We start from the raw sequence: 27143 nt of genomic DNA, 5'->3' as shown, positions 1-27143 counted from the left end.
GTTTGGGATTGACTCATTTCTGACCCATTCGAACCGAACTCAATTCGAATCCAACCTTCCTTACTCCCTCTCAACCAAACAAAAACATCATTCTACATGAAAACCCTTGGTTGTAACAGTTTCCCACTTGAGATTATTCCAACTCAAAAAAGTAAACCAACTAATTGCTTGTTCTTCATATCAAATATACTTAAAACAACCACAGGAAGAAAATGGAAGCAAGAACATGCTTCAAAAGGACAAGAAAATAAAAAGCATAATCCTCAATATTCAACATATCAACTAGGAAAAGTCTTAAAAACTGAAACTAAATCTAACTAGACCTAAACCACAGCAATATAGTAAAACCTCATCAAACATACAAGCAACAAAAAGAGACAGTTCAACACCAAGTTGCCACATATGCCTAGCTCTGGGGTGACTTGGATACTCCACTCTGTTGAACAGGCTGAGAAGCTGCTGCTGCATTCCCCCCATCAGCAGAATACTGTGAGTACCCACCACCATAAGAGTTGTAAGACGGTGGCCCCTGACCGTAACCGGGTTGACTAACTGATGGTGCACCATATCCATACCCCTGCTGAGCAGCAGCGCCATAACTGGATGGTGGGGCACGTAGAGAACCTGAATCTGGTTGAGAATAGCCAGATGATGGTGGCTGTGAATGGGGATATCCAGGCTGAACAGGTGTGGGCTGCCCATAGCCTCCTGCAGCACTAGGTGATTGTTGGGTCTGCCCATAAGCAGGGGGGTTGGGTTTCTGTCCTTGGGGTGGCCCATAGCTGGAATACCCAGTCTGAGCAGGTGCTTGATTCCCATAGGGACCCTGAGAAGTTGGAGGCACTCCATAACCTGGCTGACCAGCTCCTTGAGGTGGATAACTGGCAGGATTTGGGCTTGGCTGTTGACTGGTACCATAACCCTGCACAGATGGAGGTGCCTGTGTTGAATCACCTGTTCCATACGATGGAGTATGCCCCTCTTGAGTTGAGTTGGTAACATTAGCATAGCCAGATGCAGAGGTGTAACCTTGTTGGTCATATGATGCAGGCTGCCCATAGCCTGAATGAGGTGCCTGGTATCCACCATAGCCATCTTGAGAATAACCTTGTCCCTGTTGGTTATAGCCAGATGCTGCTTGCTGGTTGTAACTGTAACCAGAATTATCAGCTGGAGCTGCTGAACCACCAGGAGCTGGTGGTTGAGAAGATGGTTGTTGACCATAGTAATCATAACCACTACCCTGGGTGGTTTGCTGGGATGGTGGTACAGAGGACTGGTCCCAATTGGTGGAATATCCACCAGATGTTGATTGGGAAGGATAGCCACCATATGGAGGCTGAGACATGTTATACTGGGGTGATGGACCAGAATATGCTCCAGGCTGCATGTAACCGTATCCAGGTTGTTGCATTGGAGGGGCCCCAGGTGTGCCCCAGTTTGTAGGTGGCCGTGCTTGATAACCTTGCTGAGAATATCCTCCAGCCATTGCTGGATTTCTAACACGATTCTGCACAAAATTGTTTATTTTTCAAATAACCAGAGCGGACATTTCAACAATAAAGGAACAAATAAACAATGTAGTAGAGCAAATATTGTCTGAGTTAAGCATAAGCAATTAACATAAAGCATCTAAATATAAGCACAAAGAAACACAGAAAAACAAATACATCCATATAGGGACAAACCGAGTTCAAAGTATATTGGGAACGGGTATAAGTATAAATGTCTACATACCGTACTGGTTGATGGGGTAATTGAGTTACTCCAGCAGAAGCCCATCCTTTCTCTATTCAATGCGAATGGGGGAAAAAAAAAACCACAAGTACTATGCAAGCTTTTATGTAAAAGCAAATAGAGACATAAACCCCTTGCCAGTGACAGGCAAAGAGTTCACAAGAATTTATAACATACAACATCTAGCCAAATATATTCAATCGATGCATTGCATTTAACAGTAGCACCAATCGAAGTGAAAAAGCATCCTAAAAGATCTATGTGTTAGACAAAGAAGACAGGAGTTCATAATAGCCCCTTTAATAGAAACAAGCCCAACAAATTTCTAAATTAATAGAAACAAAAAATTCCAAACTTAACAACTAGTAAACGTGTAGATGCACGACAGCAATGATTTAAATGTAAGCAATTCTGATCACATCTTAATATTACTATACACATTTCTATTTAAGAGATGTGGTTGCATAGGGACTGATATTAATATAAACTCAATCACCCACACAACCAATCTACTCATTTACAACTGTAGGAAAGTTCTTGACAAATTTGTTTAAGATAACTTATGTATGGACTAAGATTAAACTTCAAATACAACTCAACAAAGGCTGATATCAAGTAAGAGATGCTAATCGACAAGGAGATAACAAGTTGCAACCTTAACAGAAGATGAGTGATAATTATAGTGCACATGATAGTGTTCAAGAATGATAAGATTAAGATTGAGGATGCTAGCTCTTCTTACAATAGGTTAATGTCCAAAAGTATTTTAAAAAAAAAAAAATCTCTAAAGCTTCTGGGTAATTTGGAGTTCAGGAAAAAAGCAGTACATGGCACGTAATATTCAATTAATAACCTAAAAACCCTTCCACAATGATGAAGCACAATAAGAGCAATCATAAGGAGAAACATGAAACAAGTTCAAAATAACTTTGACTAATCACCAAAATATGATTTCATTAAAATAAAGGCTGGGTAGCTTTCCACATCATTTCTAAACCTTGTGACTGTTAAATGCAAGAAACTGAGGGAGAATATGGAAAGATAATTTCTAACAAAAAAAGACACAACAAAAGATATTATCCTAAAGCTCAGATTCCAATATCAAAAATCCAATCCAATAACCTTCTATCTCCATCAATTGTAAACTTGCAACTTCCCTCCAAATATATATATCAGGAAATGGGATTTAGAGCCATACCAGAGTAATGCTGAGGGAACACCAACACAAAGAGATCCATGTTGGTGTGACCAAAAGTCCACTATACACTAACCCTACAATAGTTCTCAATAACAATATCAGTCATATTATACATGATTAATAAGCATATTTGGTGGCAAAAAGAGTCATAAGCCCGAAAGTCCATGTACTCAGGAATACAACTATAGTAATATTGAACTCCAATATGAGACTAATAATCCAAGTAATCTTTCATATAGCTACAAGAACCCAAACAGAAAATAAGTTTAAAATCTGTCTCACCATCTTAACATCCAATAAGCAGCATCAGAACTTAAGAGAACCACTGACAATAACAATAGATCTTCACAAAATAATTTGGCAGTTAAAACTATTGAATTCATCTGTCCAATACTCAATTTCACATATCCAAAATCACTGTTTTAACTGAAGTGGTATCCAAATTTATGTAAACGGCTGGAATTTATTGTGCTATCTAACTCCTAATTCAAAGCTAAATATCAAGAAAAATTAGATGGCACCAACAACTTAACTACCAATGGAAATTTTACACTACATATTCTTAACCAGCTAACTGTTTAGGAAAAAGAAGTGTAGCAGGATCTTGACCAGCATAAGAAATTGATTGATATATATAGCTATCTATATCTATATATAGAGAGAGAGCAAGACAGAGAGAGTGAAATCAATTTATAAACTAAGATAGAAAATCCAGAAATAGTTCCAATCCATACTTTAAACCGGAAAGTAAGAACCAGTGTAACCTGCACTGACAAAAAGGTGATACAAACAAAATATTTGAACATGAAACTCCCTCAAATAACCATGAATCAAAGTGCACCACAAAGCAATAATTTCATTCATAAGACAACAGCTTTGGTGGAACTATTAACACTAATCCTACAATCAAAAGGCTGTGTCAAATTAAAAGCGAAAAGAACTACAAGATTCAAATATAGCACGTAGAAGAGGACAGCAGAAGAAACGAGTCAGAAGTACAAACACTAAGCTTCTCAACAAATAACATCAGGATCCATTCACAACAATATAAATTGATATATTTAATTCATTATGTATAACTCTTTTTTTTTTTTTTTGAAGGACCTAACCAGGTGGAGAAACCATGCATGCAAGAGTAAAAGAGCCTTAATCTGCAAATTAACACAACCACATAGTATACCTCACTGATGACTTCATTAACTAATTGTTTTGCACTTTCTATCTGTTCAATAGACCCATCTATTTGTACTGTCCTTTCTGTTGAAGTATCACCAGGGGGCAGATGCAGAGGGATCACCTGCAGAAAAAATTAAAATAAAATATAAAATCATATATATTAGTAACTGTTTCACACAAGCAGACGATTAAAAAAGCAGTTAAACAACAATTATCATTTGAGAACAGACCTGAATACGAGCCCCAGTCCTGGCTTGCATATTTTTGATAGTTTCACCTCCTTTACCAATTACTAGACCAACCTGCAATCAGGTACAACATTGTAGAAAATCCCAAATTGGCAAAAAAATAAATAAATAAATAAAAACTTCTGATTACTTTGTTGTTTGGAATTTGCATTACAAAACTGTCTGATCCAGCCTGTCCAGTCAGCCTCCTAGCAACTATACCAGATCCCCCTGTTTCAGCCTATTCCAAGCATACGACATCAGAAAAAAGTAATTGAAAGATGAGTGACATTACGTAGCAGTCACCAACAGATAATATATAGAAAAGCTATACAAAAGAAACTACATTCTCTATTATGCCCAATCGCAGACCATTACAGAATAATACAACTGTAAAGACATACATGATCCATGAATAAATTTTAAAGATGCCGTTGAAAATTGCCTTAAGTAGACGCACCAAGAAAAATAGCACAAGGTGGGTGATTAAATTAAAAATCTTGATCCTACCTCAGCAAGAACATCATTAATAAGCTGTTCAGCTTTAGCAATTTGTTCTGGAGTACCCATTAGCTCTACCATCCTAGTTGGAGAATTGAGGTCTGCCTCTGTGTCTCGAGTTACTTGAATCTTTGCACCAGACTGAAGTTGAAGGTATTTGATTGTCTCTCCACCTTTGCCAATGATAACACCAACCCTGATATTCGGTATCTCAATCTTTTTGCTTGTTCCAATACCACCCTGGAAGCCACCATATGAAACGGGTATGGCTGAAGGCACTGGACTTGGCTTCACATCTGTGTATAATCAGATCAGTTACATGTTTGGCATAGTTTCGGGTTCTCCAAATAAAGACCCAGTCTTCATATAATACAAAGAAAAAATGGACTAGAAAGGTCAAGTTCTCAATCACAAATTAAAACACATAAAACATATACGCTTTAAAAAAGACACAACAAACAGAAACAGTAAAAACAATCCCTTAAACCCAAAAAAAAAAAAAACTAAGGAAATCTAAACCCAAACTGATATTCCAAAGCCAGAGGCTCACAACAATCAACAAATAATATATTGCTAGATATAAAACAAAGTAAAAGATTTAAAGTGAAGAATGTATGAATACCGCTGGGAGGAGGGCTGAACCCCTTATCAGCGGAATCAAAGGCGCCAGAGCCGTTCTCTACGCGAGGGCGCTTGACATCCGCGGGAGCAGAGTTGAGGAGTCGAGCAGCGATCTGCTCAGCGCGGCGCTTAGCTGCCTGGAAGTCGTCTACAGGTGGCGGCACGCTGTTGTATGACGGAGGAGCGGCGGAATCCGAAGCAGGCATCGGAGGTCCAGAAGAAAAGCCCGTGGGCCTACGCGCAGCGGATGAAGGCGGCGTCGCTTGGTCGTCGTACTTGCGTTTATTGGGCGTTGTGTCGGATGAGTATTGAGGTTCGTCAGCCATGGCGAGTAACCGAGTGAAAAGAAGAGAAGAGAAAAGAAACCCTAGAGATTGAGTGCGCGGTAATAATGAGCCTTGGTTTTATAGAGACTGAGTGACAACAATACCCTCCCGATATTTTTAATGGACTTTTTTTTATACATATAGTACAAGAGAGTTTTTCTATTTCCGTATGGGAGTAGCGGTGTACTGATTTTGGTATACAGCTAAGAATTTTTTTTATTTTTTATTTTTCGAAGAAAACATACCCAAAAAGTTAAAGATAATTCATTGTAGGCCACACCTAAGGAGGAGCAAGCCCGAGTGGAGTTGGGCCAAAGAGTGGAGCGTAGGGTTAAATATTTTAAATTAAAAAAATATATATATATATATATATAAATAACAATATATCATTTTTATGGTCATTATTTTTCTTTTTTCTAATAGTCATTTTGACTGTTGGTTGGGGAAGTAAAAATTTTTTACTTTTATTTTTCTTCTTTTCCACCCAATCTTCCACACAGTGAATGCCCGTCAAACCCAGAAATTGGGGTTAGCTTTTGGACCAACAAATTTTTTTGGCAAAGATTTGAGACTCGAACGCAACCTTTAAGGAAGGTGGATAAAATAAATTAATCTCTTTACTTGGATGTCTTCTGCACTCTGTATGTTTGGAAAAGCGAGAAAAAAAAGATGTGATTTGGAATGATACTCCATGTTTCCTTGTATATAATACGTTATTATATTATTAAAAATTATTTTATTTTTAATTTAAAATTATTTAATTATATAATAATATATTATATATATAATATATAAAATAAATAAATATATTTTCTAATTTTTTAATTTAATATAATATGATAATTTTTTCAAATTAAATTAAAAAAAAATTTGAAAACATTTTAAATTAAATAAAACTATTATAGTTTAAAACCATACTAAAAAGATATTGTTTGATCTAATTTAAATTTTAATTTAAACTTATAAAAATCATTCACTTCTAAATATGAAATATATATATACTCTCTCTCTCTCTCTCTCTATATATATATATATATATATATATATATATATATATATATATATAAAATAACAAAATAAATATGAAAAAAAATTATATACTTAATTGATTATTGAAATTTTTTTTCATATATAATTATATATTTAAAAAAAAAGTTTAATTCAATTTAAAAATCAACTAAATTGCAATTCAAACTGTTTTTTAAAAATCTATTAACTTAAGTCAAACAATTTTACAAATCAAATAATAATTTTTAAATTATATGATTCGTTTTTACTGTTTAAACTGAATCATACACACCTTTATACACGAAAATATAAGTGAGATTTATATTCAAATCTTTTGCCTGATTGATTTAACCGCATCATCAGGTCCAACACTCTACAACATGTTACCACCAAAAACAAATCATAAAAGGTAAATACAAACCGATTCAAACTCAAACACCCTTGATTCTAATTTAATTTAAATGAAAAATAATTCAATTTGAATTAATAATTTGAATTTAAAACTAAAATTTATAAAACGCCTACATAGAAATCAAAGCCTGCACAAGAATTCTTCAGTAAGCGCTTTTATCCCTTTTTCATTTGCTATGCCAGAACTAGAAATCAAAGCCCGCGTCAATTGCATTGCATCCAAGTTGAACAAAAGCCATAAGCATCTTTTAACAATTGCATAAATGGACAACAAAGAAAGGAAAGTTCAAGCCTGTCAAATAGTTTTACAGGGACTGAAGCCACTGCACAGAATAAATGGTCCAACTCAAAAATTATTGGAGTAATACCACACAAAAGGTTCCTAGGATGATTGATGTATATTCAAAAACAGCTTAGCATATCTCTCCCTTCACATGACATTGCACCAGTGAACAGAGAAAATAGTTGGATTTATTATTCCATGAGAGTGTAGCAAAACTGCCAAGAAGCAACTTGAGATGTCCTCATTTGGTCCACCAATAGTAAAAGTCCTTGCGTCGGTTGATTTTTTTCTGCAGCTGGAGAATGCCATAGAGTAGTGCCTCGGCAGTGGGAGGGCAACCTGGAACGTAGATGTCCACAGGGACAATCCTATCACAACCCCTAACTACAGAGTAAGAGTAATGGTAGTATCCACCACCATTTGCACAGCTTCCCATTGAGATGACCCACCTTGGTTCCGGCATTTGGTCATAGACCCTGCAAGAAATTTGACATGAAATTCAAATGAACTTCACTGTCTTTAACCATATATATTCACAAGATTGAGCAAGTTAATACAAAAATAGCTTGAATCTTTACTACAAGCATTTTGGAGAAGTTTTTCAAATTCAGTGGGAAAGAAGAAATTCAACACAAATAAGTACTAAGAATCTAACACATCTTCCTGAAGTAAAAGACTCCAAGCTAAAAATATGTTGCAGCGAAGATTGTCACCACCAGCAAGACGATATATGAAAAAAGCACTAAAGAAAAGTCAGTACATGCAACAGACAATCATATAATCCATAAGAAGTGTGGATAACAGCACAAATGAGCAAGCGTATTTGTTTGCACTATTGGAAACAAAAAAAACTGATACATATCAATGATTGATGGAACCCCCAAATAGCAAACCACGTTGCACATGATTTCTCCACACTCCACCCTTAAGTATAGCATTTTTCCCCTACTCACATTTCTCCTAATAAAATTCCTCAGAAATCCACATTTAAGCTCCTTCACCAAATCCCTGTTTAGAACAACCAAGCAAATCAGATCCAGCCCAAAATTTGTATTCTACATGAGCTTGTGCAAACTCAACTTGGTTTCTCAAGCTTTGCCAAAGAAACAGGGAATTGTAACTTTGCATCAGTAATTAAAGTTATCAGTGCTTAACCGAATAATGTTCCTGTGAACAGCTTTAGCTTTTAGTGTAACCATAGATTCAAACTGATTCACCTGTCAACAGAGTTCTCTTCACAGTCTCATAAAACCAGTTGATCCCATGTCTTCTTCCTGTAATTCTAAAACATGTAATCCTCCAATCTTTACAAAATCAGTTGCTTATACCTAACTACTACTGACATCTACACTGAAAAAAATTAAGAACACAAGAGAGCCTCTCATACAAAAACAAACAACTCCAACGTATTCAGTCTTACAAACAGCCATTAACCATAAAAAATTTAACGCCGTTTACAACAAGAGCCCAGCATCCACTTTAAAGCTGAACCCCAACCCCTTACCTCAGCTCAATGAAAAAAAGAAAGAAAGGTTTCAACAGCCACTAACCCTCACAACTACACACCACAAAAATCTACTAATATAAATCTAAGTCCGTCCAAACGCAGAAGATAAAGACAGCAGAAAGCTGAGATTTAAAATTCATTTCAATGATTTTAAAGCAACAATAGGAATGAATTAGAGCATCATATGTACTGATCTACCAAAAATTTTATAAACAAGAGAAGCACACAAAAAAATCTGAAAATTTGACCATTTATTAACAAGAAACCCTGAGAAGAGAAGGAAATATTAAATACCTGCGAAGAGCAGGGGCCATCTTGTTGGTGAGAGTGCCAGCGACGATCATACAATCGGACTGGCGAGGGCTGGGCCTGAAAATGAGACCGAAACGGTCGAGATCATAACGAGCGGCTCCAGTGTGCATCATCTCCACGGCGCAGCAGGCGAGCCCGAAGGTCATGGGCCAGATAGAGCCACGGCGCACATAGTTGATGACATCATCCACTTTCGAGATGACATATTCGGCCGTCTTGGACAGAGCAGGGGGCTGGGCCAAGGGTGAGAGCATGGGAGGTGAGGGACGAGAGTACGAGGAGGGCGAGGACGAAGATGAAAGAGAGGGAGAAGTGTGGAGAGAAGCGGCGCATTGACGGAGGAGGTAAGGGAGGCGCGTGGCCCTGTTTCTGGATATCATAGCCATGGCTGAGATTCTCCCGAGAAAGGGGAATTGGACGGCTGAAGAGACTTGAGAAGGTGGGCAGTTGCTCTCCGTTAACCTAGAGACTGGGAAATTTTGACGGGAAGTCCAAACCGATTATTTAAAAAACCAAAAAACTCCATTTCCCATTTTGTGGGTTTTGTTCTATCTTTCTCTATAACAAGAAATAATTTTAAATATCCAAAATATACAGGCAGATTTAATCCAAATTTGTTTAAATTTGTAAATGCAGTTAATTGGAATAAATAAAAATTAAACCTCGTTCAAATAAAATCAAACTCAAATTGAAATTTGAGAGTAAAATGTTTTAAAATTAGAACTCTAACTCAAGTTTTAAGGGTATTTAATTTATTAAACTTACGAATTTAAAACATTTTAAATTCAAATAGACTAAATAATATTGTTTTAACCAATATTCATCAAAACAATGTTATCTTAATCATTTTTTTCAAAGCTCAGTTCAAGTTTAGCTCTCTCCAAATATGATTCAGCTTGAATCCAATCCCACTGTACATTAGTTTTGAGTGAAATAGCAACAACCAAAGAAAAAAGTTAACCGGGAAAATATGTCAAAAGGGGAAAAAATGGTTAGAATATAAATAACAATAATGATTTCTGGGTTGAAATGATACAAGATTGAAGGCCATTATCGATGAGAATTGATGCACAATAACTCCTTTTCCCCGAGTTTTAGGTGAAAGGCCGCCTCAAATGGCTCTGTGATTTTTAGGAAGAAGCTACCAATACCAGCACATTTTCTTTCACCTAAATAAAACACATTTAAGAACAATTCTTCTTTGTTTCCTTCTTTCCTTACAGGAAAATATAATCAGTGGGTGTAGCCTTCCTGCAAGTAGAAGTTTTAAGCTTTTCTATTTAGTTCATTTTCTGGTGTTGGAGGATATGATTTAGATTATAATATATTGCCAAAAGCCAGAAGTCTGATATTGTGCAACTTCCACATCACTGTTTCAGGAAGAAAGTGAAGCAGCTTCACCGGAAGCAACCACAAAAGCCTTTGCCCTTGTCGTTTTCCCCGACCAACCTTATGCATAATACATATAAAGGCTGTTTGAAGCGGCACAGGCGATTGAGTTTTCAGATGGATGCCAAGCTAAGTGTAGCAACTTCATGCTGAAATCATGAGCATTTCCATTTGCATCGACTCCTGTGTTATCCGCGCCTTTTACTATGACAAGAGGAAATATGCAAACACATGTTTAGTATGCGCATTAAACTGTGCAAACTAACAGAAAATAATAGATCACTTTCCCGAGCTCAGAAATTGTTCAAACCAAAATGTTTGTCCCGCAATAATGTAGAATTGAATCAATGAGATGATATTGAAATCGAAATTCAAAATTAACTAGTTAACTGGAAAATATTAGGAGTAAATTATGGACTGTAGCATATCGACTCAACCAATTCAGTTATTATTACCAAATCATAAATACTAAAAAATAATATTGAATTGAAACTTGTAGATGGAACCCAAATTTTGGATAACAAAATTAGAGAAAACAAAATTCACCCAATGGATACAAATTTTGAGACTTTGATAACAAGGCATTCCAGACTTTGATAACATACAAAATTCACCCAGTAATATGTGAGCAAGCATACCTCTCCTGACAACACCAGAAAGAGAACCCAGCGGTCTAGCAGGCCTTGGAGTTTGAGTTTGTCTCCTGAAAATGCAGAACATAAACAAATTACATTTGAATGGAAGAAATATAGTCAAACAGCTATTTCAGACAATCAACATGACTTTTCACTGTTACAAAACTAAGTAAACTAGAGAAAGTATCAAGAGATCCATCTCCATAGCCAACAAAATTGTTAAAACACAACCGGTAGCCTTCCATAATTTCTCATACCTCATGGGGTTTTTGCTGGCTTCCAAGGTAGTTGCATCTGTGCTGCCTTCAGAACAACCAAACACACGAAACAGGTTGCTGAAACCACATAAAACCATGACATTACACATACAGGTAAAAGCATTATGATGAAGGAATATGATCATAAAAAAGACAGTTAAATTATTTAAAGCAGACCTGTAGGAACCAGTAGCTACTCGAAGTCCATCTCCGCTTAGACAACACTCAAATTTGTCAAAGATAGAATCATTTTCATATAAATCACAGAGCTGCACAAAGTCACCACAAAGAGAAAAAAATTTACAAATTTTAGTGCGATCCATAAAAAAATGTACCTGGCAAATCCCCAGAGGAAGTGATGAAAGAGGATAAATCTCTCATTGAAAGTTCAAATATCCAGAGAAATAAAGAGAAGGATGGTGATTCTATGATGATAAGATGTGTTCCCCATCACTATTCATGATTATAGGAACACATCTGCAAATTAAAGAATGCAATGAGTGATTTTGCTTCACTTCAAATCTTGAGAAAGTGAAGTGATCGGAAAAGTGAGGTCAGAGAAGTCACTTTTCTAACTTTTCTTTCCCTCATTTCAATATTTTTTAATTTTGGTACTAATATACATCTTCTTTGTTTCACTTAGCTAATCAGTTCTCTCAATCCAAACACACTGAAAACGCTATCAAAATCCACAAGTCGCTTCTTGAAGAATATCTCACCTTAGGTCTTAGATATTCATGAACTGGGAAAGTTGCAACAGGACCTGAATCCATAGTTATGTCCCACAACTGTCAACCATGTAATTAAAGAAAAAGGTTAGAGAACACAACAATGGCAATATACAAAGTGTATCATAATCAAAACAAGAGGGTAATAGTTTGCATGCTGTCATCTAACTGTTCTTCCAATGTACTCAACACTCTCACCCCCAACCACAGACAGAAGTCTATCCTTGACATTGAAAACATAAAATCACTTCTAGATGCATTGCGTACAACAAAAGGTTTCATTGGGGAAAAAAAAAAACTTTAATTGACATCACACATAAACCTTGAGAGTCATGTAGTCACGACTTAGTATATGTTTTCCATCCTTGGCAAACTTAATATCTGAGATTGAGGCTATTATCTCCGTGAAAAAAGATCTTGAACCAGGAGCTTCCTGCTCCTCAAACCTGCATAGCAAAAAGCTCATCAGAGAAATAAAGTTTAAGAAAGATATTAAATGCAAGTAAATCAAATAAGTATCAAAAGCTATATTGACAGCCACAGAAGCAATTGGAACATGGCCACTAATGAGAGAACAGTCACTTACAATTTGCTATGAGTGTCACATAAAGCAGACTGCCTCATGTCAACAAGACGAATTGAACCCTTTGAACTACTATAAGCTAACATATTACAATGGGTGGGATGAAATTCTGCAGAAGTTATCACCTCTGTGTATATAAATTCAAAAATATTAATAAATTATCATTATAAAATTACATCAGTCTATTTTGTCATTCAAATTGCTGAGAATCTGACCGGTTAGATCCTCCATGTTTGCAGGTTTCACATCTACAATATTAAAACTTTGGTTGCTAATTTCCAAGTTCCAGAGATTTATTCGCAGGTCATCAGCTGATATAAAAGTTTCACCGTCACTGTAAAACCAAAGTCAAAGTAACTGTCAATAATTAGTAAAAATTAAAAATGTGATAGCAAAACAAAAGGGTAGAGCCTACATGCATGAAAGAAAGTGAATTCACCTATTATTAGAAATAGAGTTAATATGATAGTCATGGGCATGGGCATATATTCTTCGACATCCAGCCACAAGGCTTGTCTCCTGACTGGTGACCTATATATCATATTAAACCTGTTAGAGCTGCAAATAAGCAATATCATACCAAGTTGTCAAATCGTTCATCATGCTATTTACTACGTGAGAAAGGAATAACATACTTGATTTTTTATGAAAATAATTTTTTCTAACATAAATTAATGCCAGAAAATGATTAGACAGATAAGAGTACAACTACCACAGGCAAGTGTAGAGATGAAACACCCCCTGGTGGAAATGAAAAGTCTTTGCCCGAACAACCAAAGGGTCTCTCACTGTATCCTCCATTTGCAATATAAGGTTTGGGGGCTGTTGATGTACTTGAACCTACAACTGAACCATTTCCTGCAGCTTTGTCAGGGTATACATTCAAATCACATACTTTCTTGACTTTCTTTTCCCGGACCTGTCCAAAAATAAATGCAGACACATCAATAACACTGACAGGCTTAAAAAGTTTTTGTTTGTATATATTTAAAAACTGTAAATAGTTTCCACGCCTGAAGTACTCTAATGCTCCCTAATCATTATAATGTAAAGAAAAACGCTGCTGACACAAGACACATGTACATTTACTGTAATGTATAAAGTTTAAAATCAAAGTCCCCAGTTTTTCCATTACATTCATAGAGATTGAAAGCTTGACAGGTAGAAAGGTTCATTTCAATGAATTTCCCTACCTTCCATAATTTAATGGTCTTGTCATTAGTGGACAGAAGATACAGGGCACTGTTGGCTGACTGGCACCATCTAATTTTGTTGATTTTCTCCTCAATTTCCAAGCTCTTTAAATAATCAAACTGAATCAAGCAGATTTGAAAACACAAGTTAATTAATAATATACACACCAGCAGCTAGCCAATGATTGAACTCAAGAAATCTAAGGAGCATTCATAATGCTAACAAAGAAAACTACCTCAGGTTCATGGCTTTGGAACTCTGTTTTATACCGGAACTCAGGATGTCTGCTGATTGAATAATCCATCATCTCTAGATTCTTGCGATTCCCACCATGCTGAGTTTATAACATAAAATCAGACTAAAAAAACATTTTGGCAACTAAACATTACGGGAAATATAAAAACAAAACGGCATAAAAGACATAAAGGGTCAGCAGTCAACAGACTTACATCTGGTGTGTCAGTTCTTTCAAATAAAACCACTCGGCCCCCACGGTCTCCAGTAGCAAGATGGTCACCAGTTCTATCAAACTCAATGGCTGATATGATGTCAACTGCAAATAAGAAATCCAGCAGGCGGGGAAAAACAAATGAGTGGGAAAAACATGCACAGAACCAAATTTACAACAAGTAGTACAAAAATCCCTCTTCCCTAAACAGTCTTAACACGAAAAAGATAATAGGCTACCATATTACCTTGACCTCTCCATTTGACAATTTGATATTATTTAAAGGTTTGGATTCAACCCATTGTGACTCCTATCACTTATATTGTTTGAGTTTTCAACAACTTGGGATCATCAAGGTAGTGAAATATCATGCCAGTTGCTCTACTGACTTGGTGGATTGACGCCGAATGATTTGATGTCTTATATAAGGTCAACAACTTTGTTTTAACGTACTCAAAACACTCTTGTATGGCATAACAAAATCAAAACATAGCAAAATTAATCCAGGCTGATATCCACAGTCACAGACACAATGTGGTTAATTGCCCGTGCCCTAATGGAAGCCACCGTCATTTCTACTTGCAAGAAAGAGATGTTTTCTATGTCACAGTGTGTCTAAACATGCATCATTTGATCCTCCACTATGGATGTAGAATTCATATCTAATCCCTTGTTCAGTAGACCAATTTGGATAGCAAGTGTCACAAGTAACAATCCTTCAACAAGCTTGGTGAACAATCAAATATGCAGAAGTAGCTGACAGAGCCATAAATAACACTTCAGGTGTAATACAAATAAGCCGTGCAAAAGTTATAAAAGCATCACAATTTTGTAGCTAGTAATCATAAAATGAAACATTCGCGAAGTAATTTTTACAGTTAAAAAAAAATCTAAACAAGCATAAACAGAGCTCAGCTACTAACTTCAGCTATAATCCTCCCACAATTCTAAATGACACTAAAAAGAGCTAAGAACTGATCGGCTCACACAATATTTAAGAATGTAGACTCATATTTACCATCACTCTAAAACCCAAACTAACTACCAAATCTAATCCTCGTACAATAGATCTCTCAATACATATCTAAAATAGCGAATCGTCAAAACAACTAAACAACAAAAGACACAAACCTAATCATAAGAAATCAAAGATTGTACCTTCCTGTACTTCCTCTCCTGCAGTCCGCTCCCCAAAAACCTGTGAAAATTTCCACTCAAGCGGCTGAGCCACGCCTTCTGAAACGTCACCGTTTTTCATTTTTTGCTTTTACCAAATTGACAAAAATAAAACAAAATTACAAAACACAATTTAATACATCCACAGAATCGATCTGACACTTGGATAATCACATCAGCAATTCAAATCAACCTCCATTGAAGAAAGCAAGCTACCAATTAATCCACCATAATAACATCAACTGAAATAAGCCAGATTTCACACACACTCGTGTGCACACACACACCCTCCACTTTCTCTCTCCGAAAAAAAAATATATAGATAATGAGATTTCAATTTTTCTCTCCAGAAAATTAAAAAAGAAAACCGATGAGATTATTTAACACAGATACGCGTTTGCTGGATATAGACAAAGATTGAACGTCGATTGAGATTTTCACACACACTTATTAATTTCTTTTTCTTTTTCCTTTATTTAAGACATTGGAAGATAATGACGGAGCAGGAACTGCTACTACGTAGCCTTTTGGCTTTTTACCCTCTAGAAAAACAAATTTTGGAAATTTTATTTAAAATTTTCTTACAAAATAAATTATATTTAATTTTAACTTTCAGAGGAAGTGGATAAAATTTTACATGTTAATAATATTAAGGATGTATATTTTTAGTAACTTTATTAAGAGTCTTCTCTTACAAGTGAAGACATATCACAAATATACGCAAACTTAACTGATGATAGGTGATTTTATTAAAAATGATTTTTGACCAAACAAATGAAAAGCCTTTTCCCTAATTTTGTCAATATTTTATTTATCTAATTTAATAGTTATAAATATAATAATTAAATTATACATTTATTATAAATAATTTTATATAATTTATTTGTTTATATAGTTTATTCTTCATTTTTACACAATTGGATTGGTTGATTTTTTTCTATAAATATTAATTTAATGAAAATAATTATGTTGAACATAATTATACGGCTAAAGCCAAACACGACAGGTAAAAATGTAAATTTTGATAAAATTGGTTGAAAGAAGAAGGTGACACTCTTATTGGTTGAAAAGGACATGAAATGTTTTTGTTTATATCTTAGCGTCAGGATGAGATTGGGACGTAGATTATAATCATAGCACGGGTCGGGTCAGGTTTTACTGTTACCTTTTTACCAGATTTTTTAGTGAGTAAAATTATTTTTTTAACTTTTATTTATCCAATAATACTTATTTTTTTCAAAATGCGGTTCCAAATTCAAAATATTGTTCCGTTACCAAATTGCCCTAACCTTCCCTCCCCTTTTCCACCTCCAACGTCTTCACCTTCTTCAGCATAACTAGGGTTTCGCCTTCATTCTATCTCAGCAATAAAAATTCAAAACTCTTGAGTCCATCGCACAGTTTCTAGTGATTTTACATTCAATTTGTAAGCTCTCAAAATGAATTATTACACGACTTCTAAATCGTCTGATAACTTTCAATCCATGTTAAAAGAATCAGTGGATCGCTTTTTATGCGAATTCCGAAAAGGCGTCACTGATTTCTCTAATTTTGCCATCATTTTCTCCCGTTTACTTCAAAATTTACCCGATCCCTCACTCGAGTAGGTTTGGTTTTACTCTGCACTGACTTTCCACACCACCAAATTTACATCTATGCCCTCTTCAAAAAACGTTTTGGCTACCAAAGACTTGTTTCAGTTGCTAGTTTCTTGTTCCAGTTCATGTAACGTTGTTAAAAGAATTGCGATTCTTGGTCCAGTTATATATGATCTGTACCATATGGTGACTGATGAAAAAGATTCGAAGAGAGATGTTGAGAGTTTGTTAGAAGGAATAGTTAGTTACATTAGTATTTGTTGTGGCACCGAGTCTGAACTAGATGATAGAATGGAGTGTTTGAACTTGAATACTTGCTTTCTGGATTTGGTGCATGTGTGGGTTGTTGATCGGGTTGAAGAGAAGTGTGAGTTTGGGGACTTGAGGGTGTTTTTACCAATTGTGGGCGATAAAATTCGTGATGGTGTTGGTGCGGGGTGTAGAGTTGGATACTTAGCTGGAATTGTGATGTGTGAAGCTTTTTTGTTAAGGTTATGCTTGAAGTTTGGAGTGCCAACCTTGAGGGATGAACTGGAGAAAGACTTGCGTGATTGTGCTCTACAAATCATAACTGGGTTTCGAAGTTTTTACTTTTTTGGTGGGTGGATTTTTTATTTTTTTTATTTTTTCTAACATCCAATTTATTTGTTTCGGGTTAATCGGAAATCTTCTTAGTTATTGAAATTAACCTTACTATATAGAATATAGAGGCTAATTTTACTTTCTTAAACTTGCAAGTGTCTCTTAGACATCCAGAGTGAGTAGCCATAAACTCGTATTTATTAGGGAATGTATCACAGATCTATTTTCAAGTAACCTGTAAAAACACTTTGAAGTAGAATTTCTTTCAGTTAATGCTAATCCAACTATGGCCTTTGTTTTATTATTTACTCATTTGATTGTACTGATGTTTTTCGATGATAATTTATTCTTGGTGCATATCAGATATCCTTCTCAGGATGCTGATGGAGCCAATGCTGCCTGTCATGTCCCTGCTGGTAAGTATACAGCTTTTGCTTTAATTTACTTTCTTCTAAGTTAACTTTGTTATATAAAATAGTTAGGCTGAGTTAAATATTTTAGTCCTCAGAGAACAAAGTAGTATAGAGTACAATGGATTGAGATTAGATTTATCTATAAAGCAGTTCGCCGCCTTATATATCCTTTTGTAGGATATAATTGCACACTTTCTTGTGTTCTCTTTGTAATGCATCATAAGTTCGGGTAACAATGTTTATTGTACAAAATGCATACTGTATACATAAGTTGATATTGATGGGTGAACACTTATAGCTGACATGTTGACATTTTACCTCTCAGGTCACTCAACTCAAAATGTTCTATTCAACCTTGATTTGATATTAGCAATATGTTTAGCATCAGAAGTAATGGAACTGTCATCCATACTTACATGGTTATACGACTTATCTGGCATGATTATGTTTAGTAAACCATAAATTCTTTTTGTTACTGTTTATAATATGTGATATTCTTTCCACTTTATGTTGTTCATAAGGAACTAGGAGGTTGACTGCAATCAAAGTCATTGTTATTACACAATGATGTAGTTTTTTTCTGATCAATAGTCTTTTAGCTTTTGATCTACTGTACATTTTGAAGACGTTGATTGCAGTCAACCTCCTCCTAGTACTTTTGGCTGTCAGTTGCAAAGTATTAATTAGTGGACAATCTATTGCTTGCAATCAGTTAAAACATTTGATGCTAGAAAATTGTCATTTTTCCCACTCTAGCATCTTTTGTTGGCACAGGTTTCAGAAGATGAAGTTCTTTTACATCACATTCTGTTTGATGTAGTTGTAACTGTAGAGTATTCATTCCTCACTTCTCAAAGAGGGATTCAGTTACCTAGCAGAAACCTTAAAATTCTTGCTATGCGATGGTTGTTTGTTGTTGACAATGCATTACAGTCCGTGAGGTATGAGAATCTGAAGATTATGGCTGCTATGCGACCGTTGCATCTTAGACCATCTCATCTGATAAATCTCTAATTGGCGACAGGGCAAATGGTGACCACACCAAAGTCATTTCTTATATAAATGCTTTCTCCAAGTCTTGCCTGCTTTCTCAATTGATCACGTGGGTTACTAATCAAAATGGCATGGGGGAAATAACCAGCAGACCAAATCTTTCCACTCCTGTTAGTCTTATCAGTGAGTTCCTCTGTTATCTTTAATTTCAGGTCATTTACCATATTTGGTAGGGTTTCAGAAAGGCTTTGCAATGTGTTGTTGATTATGATTGTAATCAAACCATGTAAACATAAGAGGTGTCGATTAGACTATTATTGATGTGAAGCATGTAAATTACTAAAGAAACATCCATATGTTTCACTGTCGGTTTATTTATGCTTATTGAATGAAATTAGAGAACATATTAATTAGATAAGTGTGACTCTTTGTTGTTCTTCAAGTATTCCCTTGAGTACTTTATATTTATATATTTTATTTTATTTTTTTGTTTTTTCCAGAGTGGCTGCTAATTGTTGAAGATCAAGGTGTAAGAGTATTTGATTTTGACATCAGCAAGATTTATGCCAAAACTGTAATTTGCAAGTCCAGAGTAGGGTATGATTTCCCAGTAATTATGCCCAATGATAAGAGTTTGTTTGAAAATCTCTTCTTGAACACTGATAACGAGAGATGGCAATGGAATGATGATGGTGACCTGGAGATGGTCGATATTGTGGATACTGAGTTTTTGGCTGATACTTGCATGATGAAATCAACAGCAATTGATGGTACAAGGAAACGCAAAGAAGGGAGAAACATAGAAGGTGAAATACCAGTTAAGTTTGTTAAGTATAATTTTCATGATAACTCTCTGAGTGAATTTTCAGCTTCGAGTAACGAAGATGGTTTGAGTAGCGGAAGTGAAGTCGATAATCCAATCTCTGATGAAGATATGGAAGACATGAAGCAATAAAGATTATTGACAAGGACCGGTTATACTCTGGTGGATTTCTATTCTTATTGATAGTTAACCGAGAAGGAATTTTCATCAGTGCAGCCTTACAGATAATGGGTTGTGCTGTCCTCTTCTCTGGTATAATCAACAGATAAAAACTTAAGAATTCATGTTCAAATAGATCCTTATTAAAAAGATGACTAACCCATCTTCTTTCTATTATAAGACTCGTATTCTTATCACCTACTTATATACGTATGGTATGAGTAGCTGTACGTAGATGATTGTCATCTTAGATGTATGAATTGTTGTTGTTATAGTTTAGACAATTTCTCTTAAGCATCTATTTCCTAAATCAAGCTTCCTATGAGCGAGTAGAGAATCTGTGTCTTCAGTTTTCCTTCTGCCCTGAGGAGTAGTTGAGTTTGGGCTGGGCCTTACATATAAAGTTTAGCCCAAAAAAAAATTAATATGATATGTATTCAATTTTGAATAGATATCTAAATAATATATAATTATATAATTAAATATTATTTTATTTTTAATTTAAAATTATTTAATTATATAATAATATATTTTTCAAATATTTATATATTTTGTTTTAGAAGTTAATGACAAGTAGCTCCACTCCGCTCTACAATCGCTGCCTCTACATTTGTTTATCGATAGGAACCAACCAACCAAATCTCCCCAACAAAGCAAACTTTAATTAAGACCCAAATGTCACGTAGTTAGTGACTTTGACGTGCAGCCCACGACAACTTTAATTTCACGAAATGTTTGCTGATGTGGACATGCCGTATAAGCTATTCAATGCTCATATTTCATCTTCCTGTTACACTTCATATTTTACTTGAACAATCGTATGATATCAACCAAAACAAATCTTTAAAAAAAAAAAAAAAAAGGAAAAACGACATGCCGTATAATTTGCATGTACACTTGTTTTATTTTTCAAATTGGATCGGAGCTGAAGAGTGTTATGTCGGTGCTACGAGGCGACAGTCAACGTTGCCACACTGCGACTGTATAATTTTGAGCTTACTTTCAGAATTTCTATGGATTAGAAAAGTCAGTGATATGGTCCACCGCACTAAATATGCACTGCAGCACACCTCTGCTCTGCTCTGCACATTTTTCATTTATCTCTTAATATTTGCCAGCTGTATTACGTGTAATGATTACTCATGAGTTGGTGGGTTAATCATGAGATTGAGATGACATTATAACTAATTTTAGTCAAAGATTTGGCTTTTAAATTATAATTTATTCGTAGGCCATGGCTACGTGGTTTCAATTTTAAGTAATTTAATTTTTAATCATGTAAATTTTTTGGATAATAATATGGATGCGAATTTTTAAATTATTTCATCGAAGAAATGACCAGTTTGTACGTTGGGTTTGATAGTGGCGGCGACTGGCATCACGCATATGTCATCAAGATCATTGGCCCGCTTTTAAATCCATCGACACGATGTTTCAACCACAGAATCCTGTGGCTGATCTCCGACTTTCTCTCTCTTGGCATATCATTCAGTCAAATTTTGACCCTAAACTAGTTATATACATAATTTAACGTAAATATGTATATAAATATATAATTTAATAATTTTAAATTACAAATAAAATAATATTTAATTATATTATAATATTTATAAAAATATGTTTATGCTTAAATCCATAAAATCAACAAACTGAAGTGAGGGCAATTGGATTTTCCTGTGAAAAGGGCGGGGGTGGATGGAAAAAAAAGGGCAAAACAGTAATTAAGAAACTGTCGGTTCAGAGTTAAATGAACCTGAGTCTGAGGTTAGAGTCTGTGAGTACGGATCGCCCGTGAGAGATATCAGCGGCAAAAAAGCGTCGGTGACTCGGTGAGAGTTAACCACGAGTTGGACAAGTTTTAATAGATACATATAGAGAGACTCAGAGATAGAGACAAATCTTTTAATTTTTTGAAAAGGAAAGAAGGGAGAGAGATTAAGCCATTAAGTTTTAAGGATATACATTTATATGGCTGAACCATTTATCCACCCAATGTTTGTTGTAATTATTCCCACCCACAAAGTTTGAAAAAACTTATTTCTCACCCATCATTAGTATAATTTTTATAAATACGAAAACACTTTTTTTTTTTTAAGTATTGACTTTGCATTCTTTATTGAAGTCAAGTAAAATGTATTGTAAACCCTTGTTTATATTAATTTTAAAATTAAAAATAAAAATTATAAAATAATTATTGATAATATTTATTCATCAGTAAGTTAATAAGTTGGAAGCATGATCATATCATATTTACATTTAATATGATACGATTTGGTCATTTAAAGTGTGATTTGATTAAGATTACGCCTACCTAATACTATTACGGTCATTTGACTTTTTTCTTTTTAAGTTTTTTATTTTTAAAAATGTTATATTTTTTCTAATTTATAGAAAATTTTGTTTTATTTATCACAAAGTTTCAACTTTATTTCTCTCTTTTTCTAAATATATTTTTATATAATTTCGTATAATATATATTTTTTTTTGCAAAATTTACTATTTTAATAAAAAATGCTTCATAGTTTTGTAATTTTTCAATTATTATTTTTTTTATAAAAAACAGAAATACTTTAAGTGAAAGTATAAAATAGTAAAGCATAAAATTTTCTTGAAAATATGTATAGTCAAAGCATAAAACATCTAATTTTAATGACGGGCGGAAATTTATTTTTCAAACTTCGTAGTGGGACAATGTCATTCCTGCAAATAATGGGCGAAAACATTAGTCCTGCAAATATTGGGAGGCAAAATGTCATTCAATCGTACTTATAAACCTATATGGAACATCCTTCTCTAAGTCAGTCTTCAAGTTGAGAGGGAGGGGTAAAAAGAGAAAAAAGATGGCCGACTCTTCTAGCGATTCGGTTTCTATTGATATGGAAACTCCTTCTCCCACTGGAAAGGTACATACATTTGATGTGTTTGCTCTTTGACTACTTCTAACTTGTTTGGTTGCTGAGAAAATGTGGGAAAATTAAAGAATTCATTATGTTTGGTAGATTTTTTCTAATGATTAAGCTGCACTTGTGTTGTTACTAGTTGGTGTTACCATTCTTTTTTTTTTTTTGGATTGTTATGTTCAGCTTCTTCGTGAATGATTAAAATACTGGCATTCGAGCAAAAGAAATGCAGATTATCAGATTCTTGGAATATCTGTCTATTTGGTCAATCATAATATGTAATGATTCTTTTTCTGTAGCATTAGTATTCTTATATTGGAATGTGATATGTCATGTTAAGAGTGGATGATAGTTGTGTTGTCAATTTCTTGTCCTTGGGGTTGAGGAATATAACGCAAAATCCAATATGCATAAATAAGCAAGAGAGTCATCTTTCTTGAAAAGGTTCTAGTGCACATGCAAATTTCCCTTTGTTGCAGTCTTGCTGCATATACTTAGCTTGGCTATGTATGAAATGTTCCTCTATACTCATAAATGAATGAGAATCAGTTTTCAACATTCATTAAGCTGACTGCAGTACATGGTCTGCAATTCAATAGGCCTTATTTACAGTGTTGATTATCGCAGTTTGTTTATAGAAAATAGGCCTTGTTGCCACTTGGTTATACAGTTTCTAATAAATCTCAATTTGGTTTCATAAGTGTTATTTATCTTGAATCTAATGCATTTTAGTTACTCTTTTCAGGAGAACCTTGTAAAAACTTCCCATGGTTTAGTTTCTGTTACTGTGTATGGAGACCAGGATAAGCCAGCTCTTGTTACATATCCTGATTTAGCTCTAAACTGTAAGTATACTTGAGACATGAAAGTTTTTCTGTATAAAACTGTTTTTACATCATAATTTTTGGTAAAATTGTATATTCTTATGCATAGAGAAATAAACCAAACTGTTGAATATTTGTGGGACATCATTCATTTTATTACCAAAGAATCTCTGGATTTTCAATAATATGCGGATTAAGTTGGGGTTAGCTTGTTTTCTTTTTTGCTGAATTTCTTTTTATTTTTTATTTCTTGCTTCTTGCCTTTCCAAAATTGAGATTATATTGACATTCTCATTGGACCATGTGTATAGTTTTTATCTTTTATTACATTGTTGCTCTCTGATAGGTTTCTATTACTTTTCCTTCTAGTCTCACACTATAGATCTCTAACTTATGTTCTCACATGTCTTGAGCAGATATGTCCTGTTTTCAAGGATTATTCTTTTGTCCAGAAGCATGTTCGTTGCTACTGCACAACTTTTGCATATATCATATAAGTCCTCCTGGGCATGAGGTCTGTAATTTGATCACTTGAGTCTTGATTTCATATCATGGATCTGCTTGTTTCCCATATGTGCATAATTATCAGTTATTTGTATGCTGAGTTGTATAATTTTTGTTGGTTCTTACTTGGTGTTTTCTTCAAGAGCTATTGCAGTTGGGAGCTGTTGCAATTAGCCCTGATGAACCTGTACTTTCGGTTGATGAATTGGCTGATCAGGTTGATGAGGTTCTCAATTATTTTGGGTAATTATATTATCACATATTGCATGTTTTTTCCTTATTAGTTGTTTCCTGTTAGGAAATTTTCTTTAGTGTAACCTCTCTTTTGCTCCCGTTATTTTTTATGATTTCAGAATTTTCTTAAATGTCTTGTTAAGCCAAGATGATGTAAATTGAGACACTGACATATTTAAAATGCTATTAAGTTGTTTTCTGTTTGATAATCATTTTCCTTAAAAAATAATTAAGTGGAAGCCTACTGATGTATCTCTTTTTTCTCTTCTTTGTCTAGACTTGGTGCGGTGATGTGTATGGGGGTTACTGCAGGAGCATACATTCTTACCCTATTTGCTGTAAGTGATCTCTCCTGGCACTGCACACTAAATCCTTAGTTCTTATTCTTTTTCACACACACACATATATATAACTGTGCATTAACTAGGCTAAGTTTGATCTCTATTAATGACAGATAAAACACAGGCAACGAGTGCTTGGTTTAATACTAGTTTCTCCTCTGTGCAAAGTGCCTTCCTGGACAGAATGGTTCTGTAATAAGGTTCCATATCCGAAATTCTTCATCATTTGTTGGGAATTAAAGAATCTTCTTCTTACTTAGGCCTTGCTCTTTATTGTATGCAGGTGATGTCAAACTTACTCTACTTCCATGGCATGTGTAGAGTGGTGAAGGAGTTATTGCTAAAGCGATATTTCAGCAAGGTATTCCCTTGCTCCTGGTTTATCCCATTCAATGTGCATTTTTATTTCCAGCATCGGATTGATTGACTGATTGGATTTTGGCTAATGATGGCAGGAAGTTCGTGGTAGTGCCCTAGTACCTGAATCTGATATAGTTCAGGAATGCAGAAAAGTTAGCCCCCCAGCTTTTTTCTTTTTTTCTCTCTCTTTGATTTGCTTGAAGTATTTATCTTCCAGAAATATATAAATTATGGGTGGTTAAGAACCAAGCTCTATTCTGACTTCAAAGCTCATATGTTTCTTTCTTCAGCTGCTGGACGAAAGGCAGACTACTAACGTCTGGCGGTTTCTTGAAGCAATTAATAGGTAGTGCCTGCTACCAAGATAGTTTAATCTTACTAATCACTCATAAAGACAAATCAGTGCCATGCATTCAAGTACTTAAACTTTGGTTTGATGTCCAAAAAATATGCTATCTGGCAGGAGACCAGACCTTAGTGAAGAGTTGAGGAAACTACGATGCCGTTCTTTAATATTTGTTGGGGAGAACTCTACATTCCATTCTGAGGCTGTCCACATGACTTCAAAAATAGATAGACGATATAGTGCCTTAGTTGAGGTATATGTGCACGTGTTATCTTTCATTTTATGACATTTAACCTTAATTGTTTCATGATCTGGTAATGTATAGGTTCAGGCTTGTGGGTCAATGGTAACAGAGGAGCAACCTCATGCTATGTTCATACCACTGGAGTATTTTCTCATGGGATATGGATTATACAAGCTGACTCTAAGTGTCAGCCCCAGAAGTCCATTGACTTCGTTTTGCATCTCTCCAGAGCTTCTTTCACCAGAAAGCATGGGCTTGAAGTTAAAACCAATAAAAACTCGACTTCCTTAATAAATCTGAAAGAAGAGCAAATTGAGCAAGGTTCCATTTTTGTGGTAAATTATTTGAAGGTGTTAGTAGTATCTTTCGATTGGCGGGGTTGATAAAAAAGAAATTAATGGGAGCTTTGTCGATAGAGAAAAAGGAGCATATTAAATAGAAATCAGATATCATTCTTTTACATGTGTCAATAAAGGTTAGTAGAGATTGGCCTGAGTCATCTGCACATCCTCGTGAATAATTTAGCTGGGATAAGCAAATAAACATAATATAAATGAAGACGATGAGTGTTATTTAACAGCTTGAAAAGTATATATTGTTATTGGATTCTTGTCAATTTGATTCATTACATTTTTTAGCTGGCAATAGATAAAGGGTGAGCATAAGAACTGGAACAGTTTCAGGGTTTGGTTCTTACCTGAAACCCTGTGAGGAAGCGGAACCAATTCTAAAATCTATCCAAAATAAACTTAGGAAACTTAGGAGTATCCGATTGGATGATAACCGGAACAGATTCTGTTTTAGTTCTAGTTTTGCTTTTTTAACAAGGTTTTTGAATCCGCTCACCCTTAAGTGAAAGATGATAGAACAGTTATGATGATTTTGTATAGTTTGGAAATTGTCGCAGCTAAAGAATGAATGACATGTAGGTCTGTTGCTGGAAATGGTGGAATAAACTGTTTCTACACCTTTTCAGGATTAAAAACAAAAAAATTAAAGACAGCAGATTCTGAGTGAAGCTTTAGAAAGGGAAGTGTTAATGGAATTGTTACAAGGGTCGATTGGATTTGATATTTGGTGGGCATATGGCATTTGACACTTGAAA

At 34.9% G+C, this 27143-nt stretch overlaps 5 protein-coding genes and 1 long non-coding RNA gene across 10 annotated transcripts; 2 read left to right on the top strand and 4 right to left on the bottom strand.

Annotated features, from left to right (window-relative positions):
- Positions 1–152: 152 nt before the first annotated feature.
- LOC123194124 (far upstream element-binding protein 3-like) lies at positions 153–5862 on the bottom strand. Its single transcript, XM_044607283.1, has 6 exons — positions 5462–5862; positions 4849–5135; positions 4490–4579; positions 4342–4413; positions 4116–4232; positions 153–1510 (listed from the first exon to the last, which is right to left on the bottom strand). Exons 1-6 carry the CDS (start codon positions 5784–5786, stop codon positions 407–409), a joined length of 1995 nt encoding a protein of 664 aa, XP_044463218.1. The 5' UTR covers positions 5787–5862; the 3' UTR covers positions 153–406.
- A 1567-nt stretch (positions 5863–7429) lies between these two features.
- LOC123195206 (NADH dehydrogenase [ubiquinone] iron-sulfur protein 7, mitochondrial-like) lies at positions 7430–9858 on the bottom strand. The gene is made up of 2 exons (XM_044608859.1): positions 9290–9858; positions 7430–7964 (listed from the first exon to the last, which is right to left on the bottom strand). The coding sequence occupies exons 1-2, from the start codon at positions 9691–9693 to the stop codon at positions 7730–7732; spliced, it is 639 nt and encodes a 212-aa protein (XP_044464794.1). The 5' UTR covers positions 9694–9858; the 3' UTR covers positions 7430–7729.
- Positions 8246–9280, bottom strand: LOC123195208. Its single transcript, XR_006497399.1, has 2 exons — positions 8644–9280; positions 8246–8496 (listed from the first exon to the last, which is right to left on the bottom strand). It is a non-coding gene; the product is annotated as an uncharacterized LOC123195208 (long non-coding RNA).
- Positions 9859–10276: 418 nt separating the features above from the next.
- On the bottom strand, positions 10277–16230 carry LOC123195055 (serine/threonine protein phosphatase 2A 55 kDa regulatory subunit B beta isoform-like). 3 transcript variants are annotated; one of them, XM_044608633.1, is made up of 15 exons: positions 15700–16230; positions 14789–15297; positions 14543–14646; positions 14329–14427; positions 14093–14212; positions 13609–13818; positions 13339–13430; positions 13115–13233; positions 12903–13026; positions 12639–12762; positions 12308–12376; positions 11766–11857; positions 11589–11666; positions 11335–11399; positions 10277–10900 (listed from the first exon to the last, which is right to left on the bottom strand). In XM_044608633.1, exons 4-15 carry the CDS (start codon positions 14398–14400, stop codon positions 10758–10760), a joined length of 1308 nt encoding a protein of 435 aa, XP_044464568.1. In that variant the 5' UTR covers positions 14401–14427; positions 14543–14646; positions 14789–15297; positions 15700–16230; the 3' UTR covers positions 10277–10757. The 3 variants fall into 3 exon arrangements, with proteins under 3 accessions (XP_044464568.1, XP_044464566.1, XP_044464567.1); XM_044608631.1 differs by lacking the exon at positions 14789–15297; XM_044608632.1 differs by lacking the exon at positions 14789–15297 and having other exon boundaries at positions 13612–13818.
- Positions 16231–16957: 727 nt separating this feature from the next.
- On the top strand, positions 16958–20595 carry LOC123194398. Its single transcript, XM_044607587.1, has 5 exons — positions 16958–17913; positions 18261–18313; positions 19085–19251; positions 19335–19486; positions 19804–20595. The coding sequence occupies exons 1-5, from the start codon at positions 17373–17375 to the stop codon at positions 20256–20258; spliced, it is 1368 nt and encodes a 455-aa protein (XP_044463522.1). The 5' UTR covers positions 16958–17372; the 3' UTR covers positions 20259–20595.
- Positions 20596–23033: 2438 nt separating this feature from the next.
- Positions 23034–26654, top strand: LOC123193878 (protein NDL2-like). 3 transcript variants are annotated; one of them, XM_044606952.1, is made up of 11 exons: positions 23034–23188; positions 23931–24030; positions 24426–24523; positions 24668–24756; positions 25025–25085; positions 25202–25288; positions 25372–25449; positions 25544–25600; positions 25739–25794; positions 25912–26047; positions 26120–26654. In XM_044606952.1, the coding sequence occupies exons 1-11, from the start codon at positions 23126–23128 to the stop codon at positions 26327–26329; spliced, it is 1035 nt and encodes a 344-aa protein (XP_044462887.1). In that variant the 5' UTR covers positions 23034–23125; the 3' UTR covers positions 26330–26654. The 3 variants fall into 3 exon arrangements, with proteins under 3 accessions (XP_044462887.1, XP_044462888.1, XP_044462889.1); XM_044606953.1 differs by having other exon boundaries at positions 24657–24730; XM_044606954.1 differs by lacking the exon at positions 23034–23188 and adding an exon at positions 23246–23463.
- The last annotated feature ends 489 nt before the right edge of the window (positions 26655–27143 follow it).

This window comes from Mangifera indica, chromosome 13 (assembly GCF_011075055.1).
Source record: "Mangifera indica cultivar Alphonso chromosome 13, CATAS_Mindica_2.1, whole genome shotgun sequence".
NCBI lineage: Eukaryota > Viridiplantae > Streptophyta > Magnoliopsida > Sapindales > Anacardiaceae > Mangifera > Mangifera indica.
This window is presented reverse-complemented; position numbering and strand designations above follow the sequence as displayed.

Excerpts from the sequence above, each read along its gene's own strand:
- LOC123194124 (XM_044607283.1), bottom strand. The coding sequence starts at position 5,786 with ATGGCTGACGAACCTCAATACTCATCCGACACAACGCCCAATAAACGC. Across the intron at positions 4,580-4,848 it reads TTAATGATGTTCTTGCTGAG|GCTGAAACAGGGGGATCTGG; the intron begins GTAGGATCAAGA and ends TGCTTGGAATAG. Across the intron at positions 4,233-4,341 it reads GGACTGGGGCTCGTATTCAG|GTGATCCCTCTGCATCTGCC; the intron begins GTCTGTTCTCAA and ends TTTTTTCTGCAG.
- LOC123195206 (XM_044608859.1), bottom strand. The coding sequence starts at position 9,693 with ATGGCTATGATATCCAGAAACAGGGCCACGCGCCTCCCTTACCTCCTC. Across the intron at positions 7,965-9,289 it reads ATGGCCCCTGCTCTTCGCAG|GGTCTATGACCAAATGCCGG; the intron begins GTATTTAATATT and ends AATTTCTTGCAG.
- LOC123195055 (XM_044608631.1), bottom strand. The coding sequence starts at position 15,799 with ATGAAAAACGGTGACGTTTCAGAAGGCGTGGCTCAGCCGCTTGAGTGG. Across the intron at positions 14,428-14,542 it reads AAAGAACTGACACACCAGAT|CATGGTGGGAATCGCAAGAA; the intron begins GTAAGTCTGTTG and ends TTATAAACTCAG. Across the intron at positions 13,027-13,114 it reads AAACATGGAGGATCTAACCG|AGGTGATAACTTCTGCAGAA; the intron begins GTCAGATTCTCA and ends TTATATACACAG.
- LOC123194398 (XM_044607587.1), top strand. The coding sequence starts at position 17,373 with ATGCCCTCTTCAAAAAACGTTTTGGCTACCAAAGACTTGTTTCAGTTG. Across the intron at positions 18,314-19,084 it reads TGCCTGTCATGTCCCTGCTG|GTTTCAGAAGATGAAGTTCT; the intron begins GTAAGTATACAG and ends TTGTTGGCACAG. Across the intron at positions 19,487-19,803 it reads CACTCCTGTTAGTCTTATCA|AGTGGCTGCTAATTGTTGAA; the intron begins GTGAGTTCCTCT and ends TGTTTTTTCCAG.
- LOC123193878 (XM_044606952.1), top strand. The coding sequence starts at position 23,126 with ATGGCCGACTCTTCTAGCGATTCGGTTTCTATTGATATGGAAACTCCT. Across the intron at positions 24,031-24,425 it reads TCCTGATTTAGCTCTAAACT|ATATGTCCTGTTTTCAAGGA; the intron begins GTAAGTATACTT and ends TGTCTTGAGCAG. Across the intron at positions 25,450-25,543 it reads TAAAGCGATATTTCAGCAAG|GAAGTTCGTGGTAGTGCCCT; the intron begins GTATTCCCTTGC and ends TAATGATGGCAG.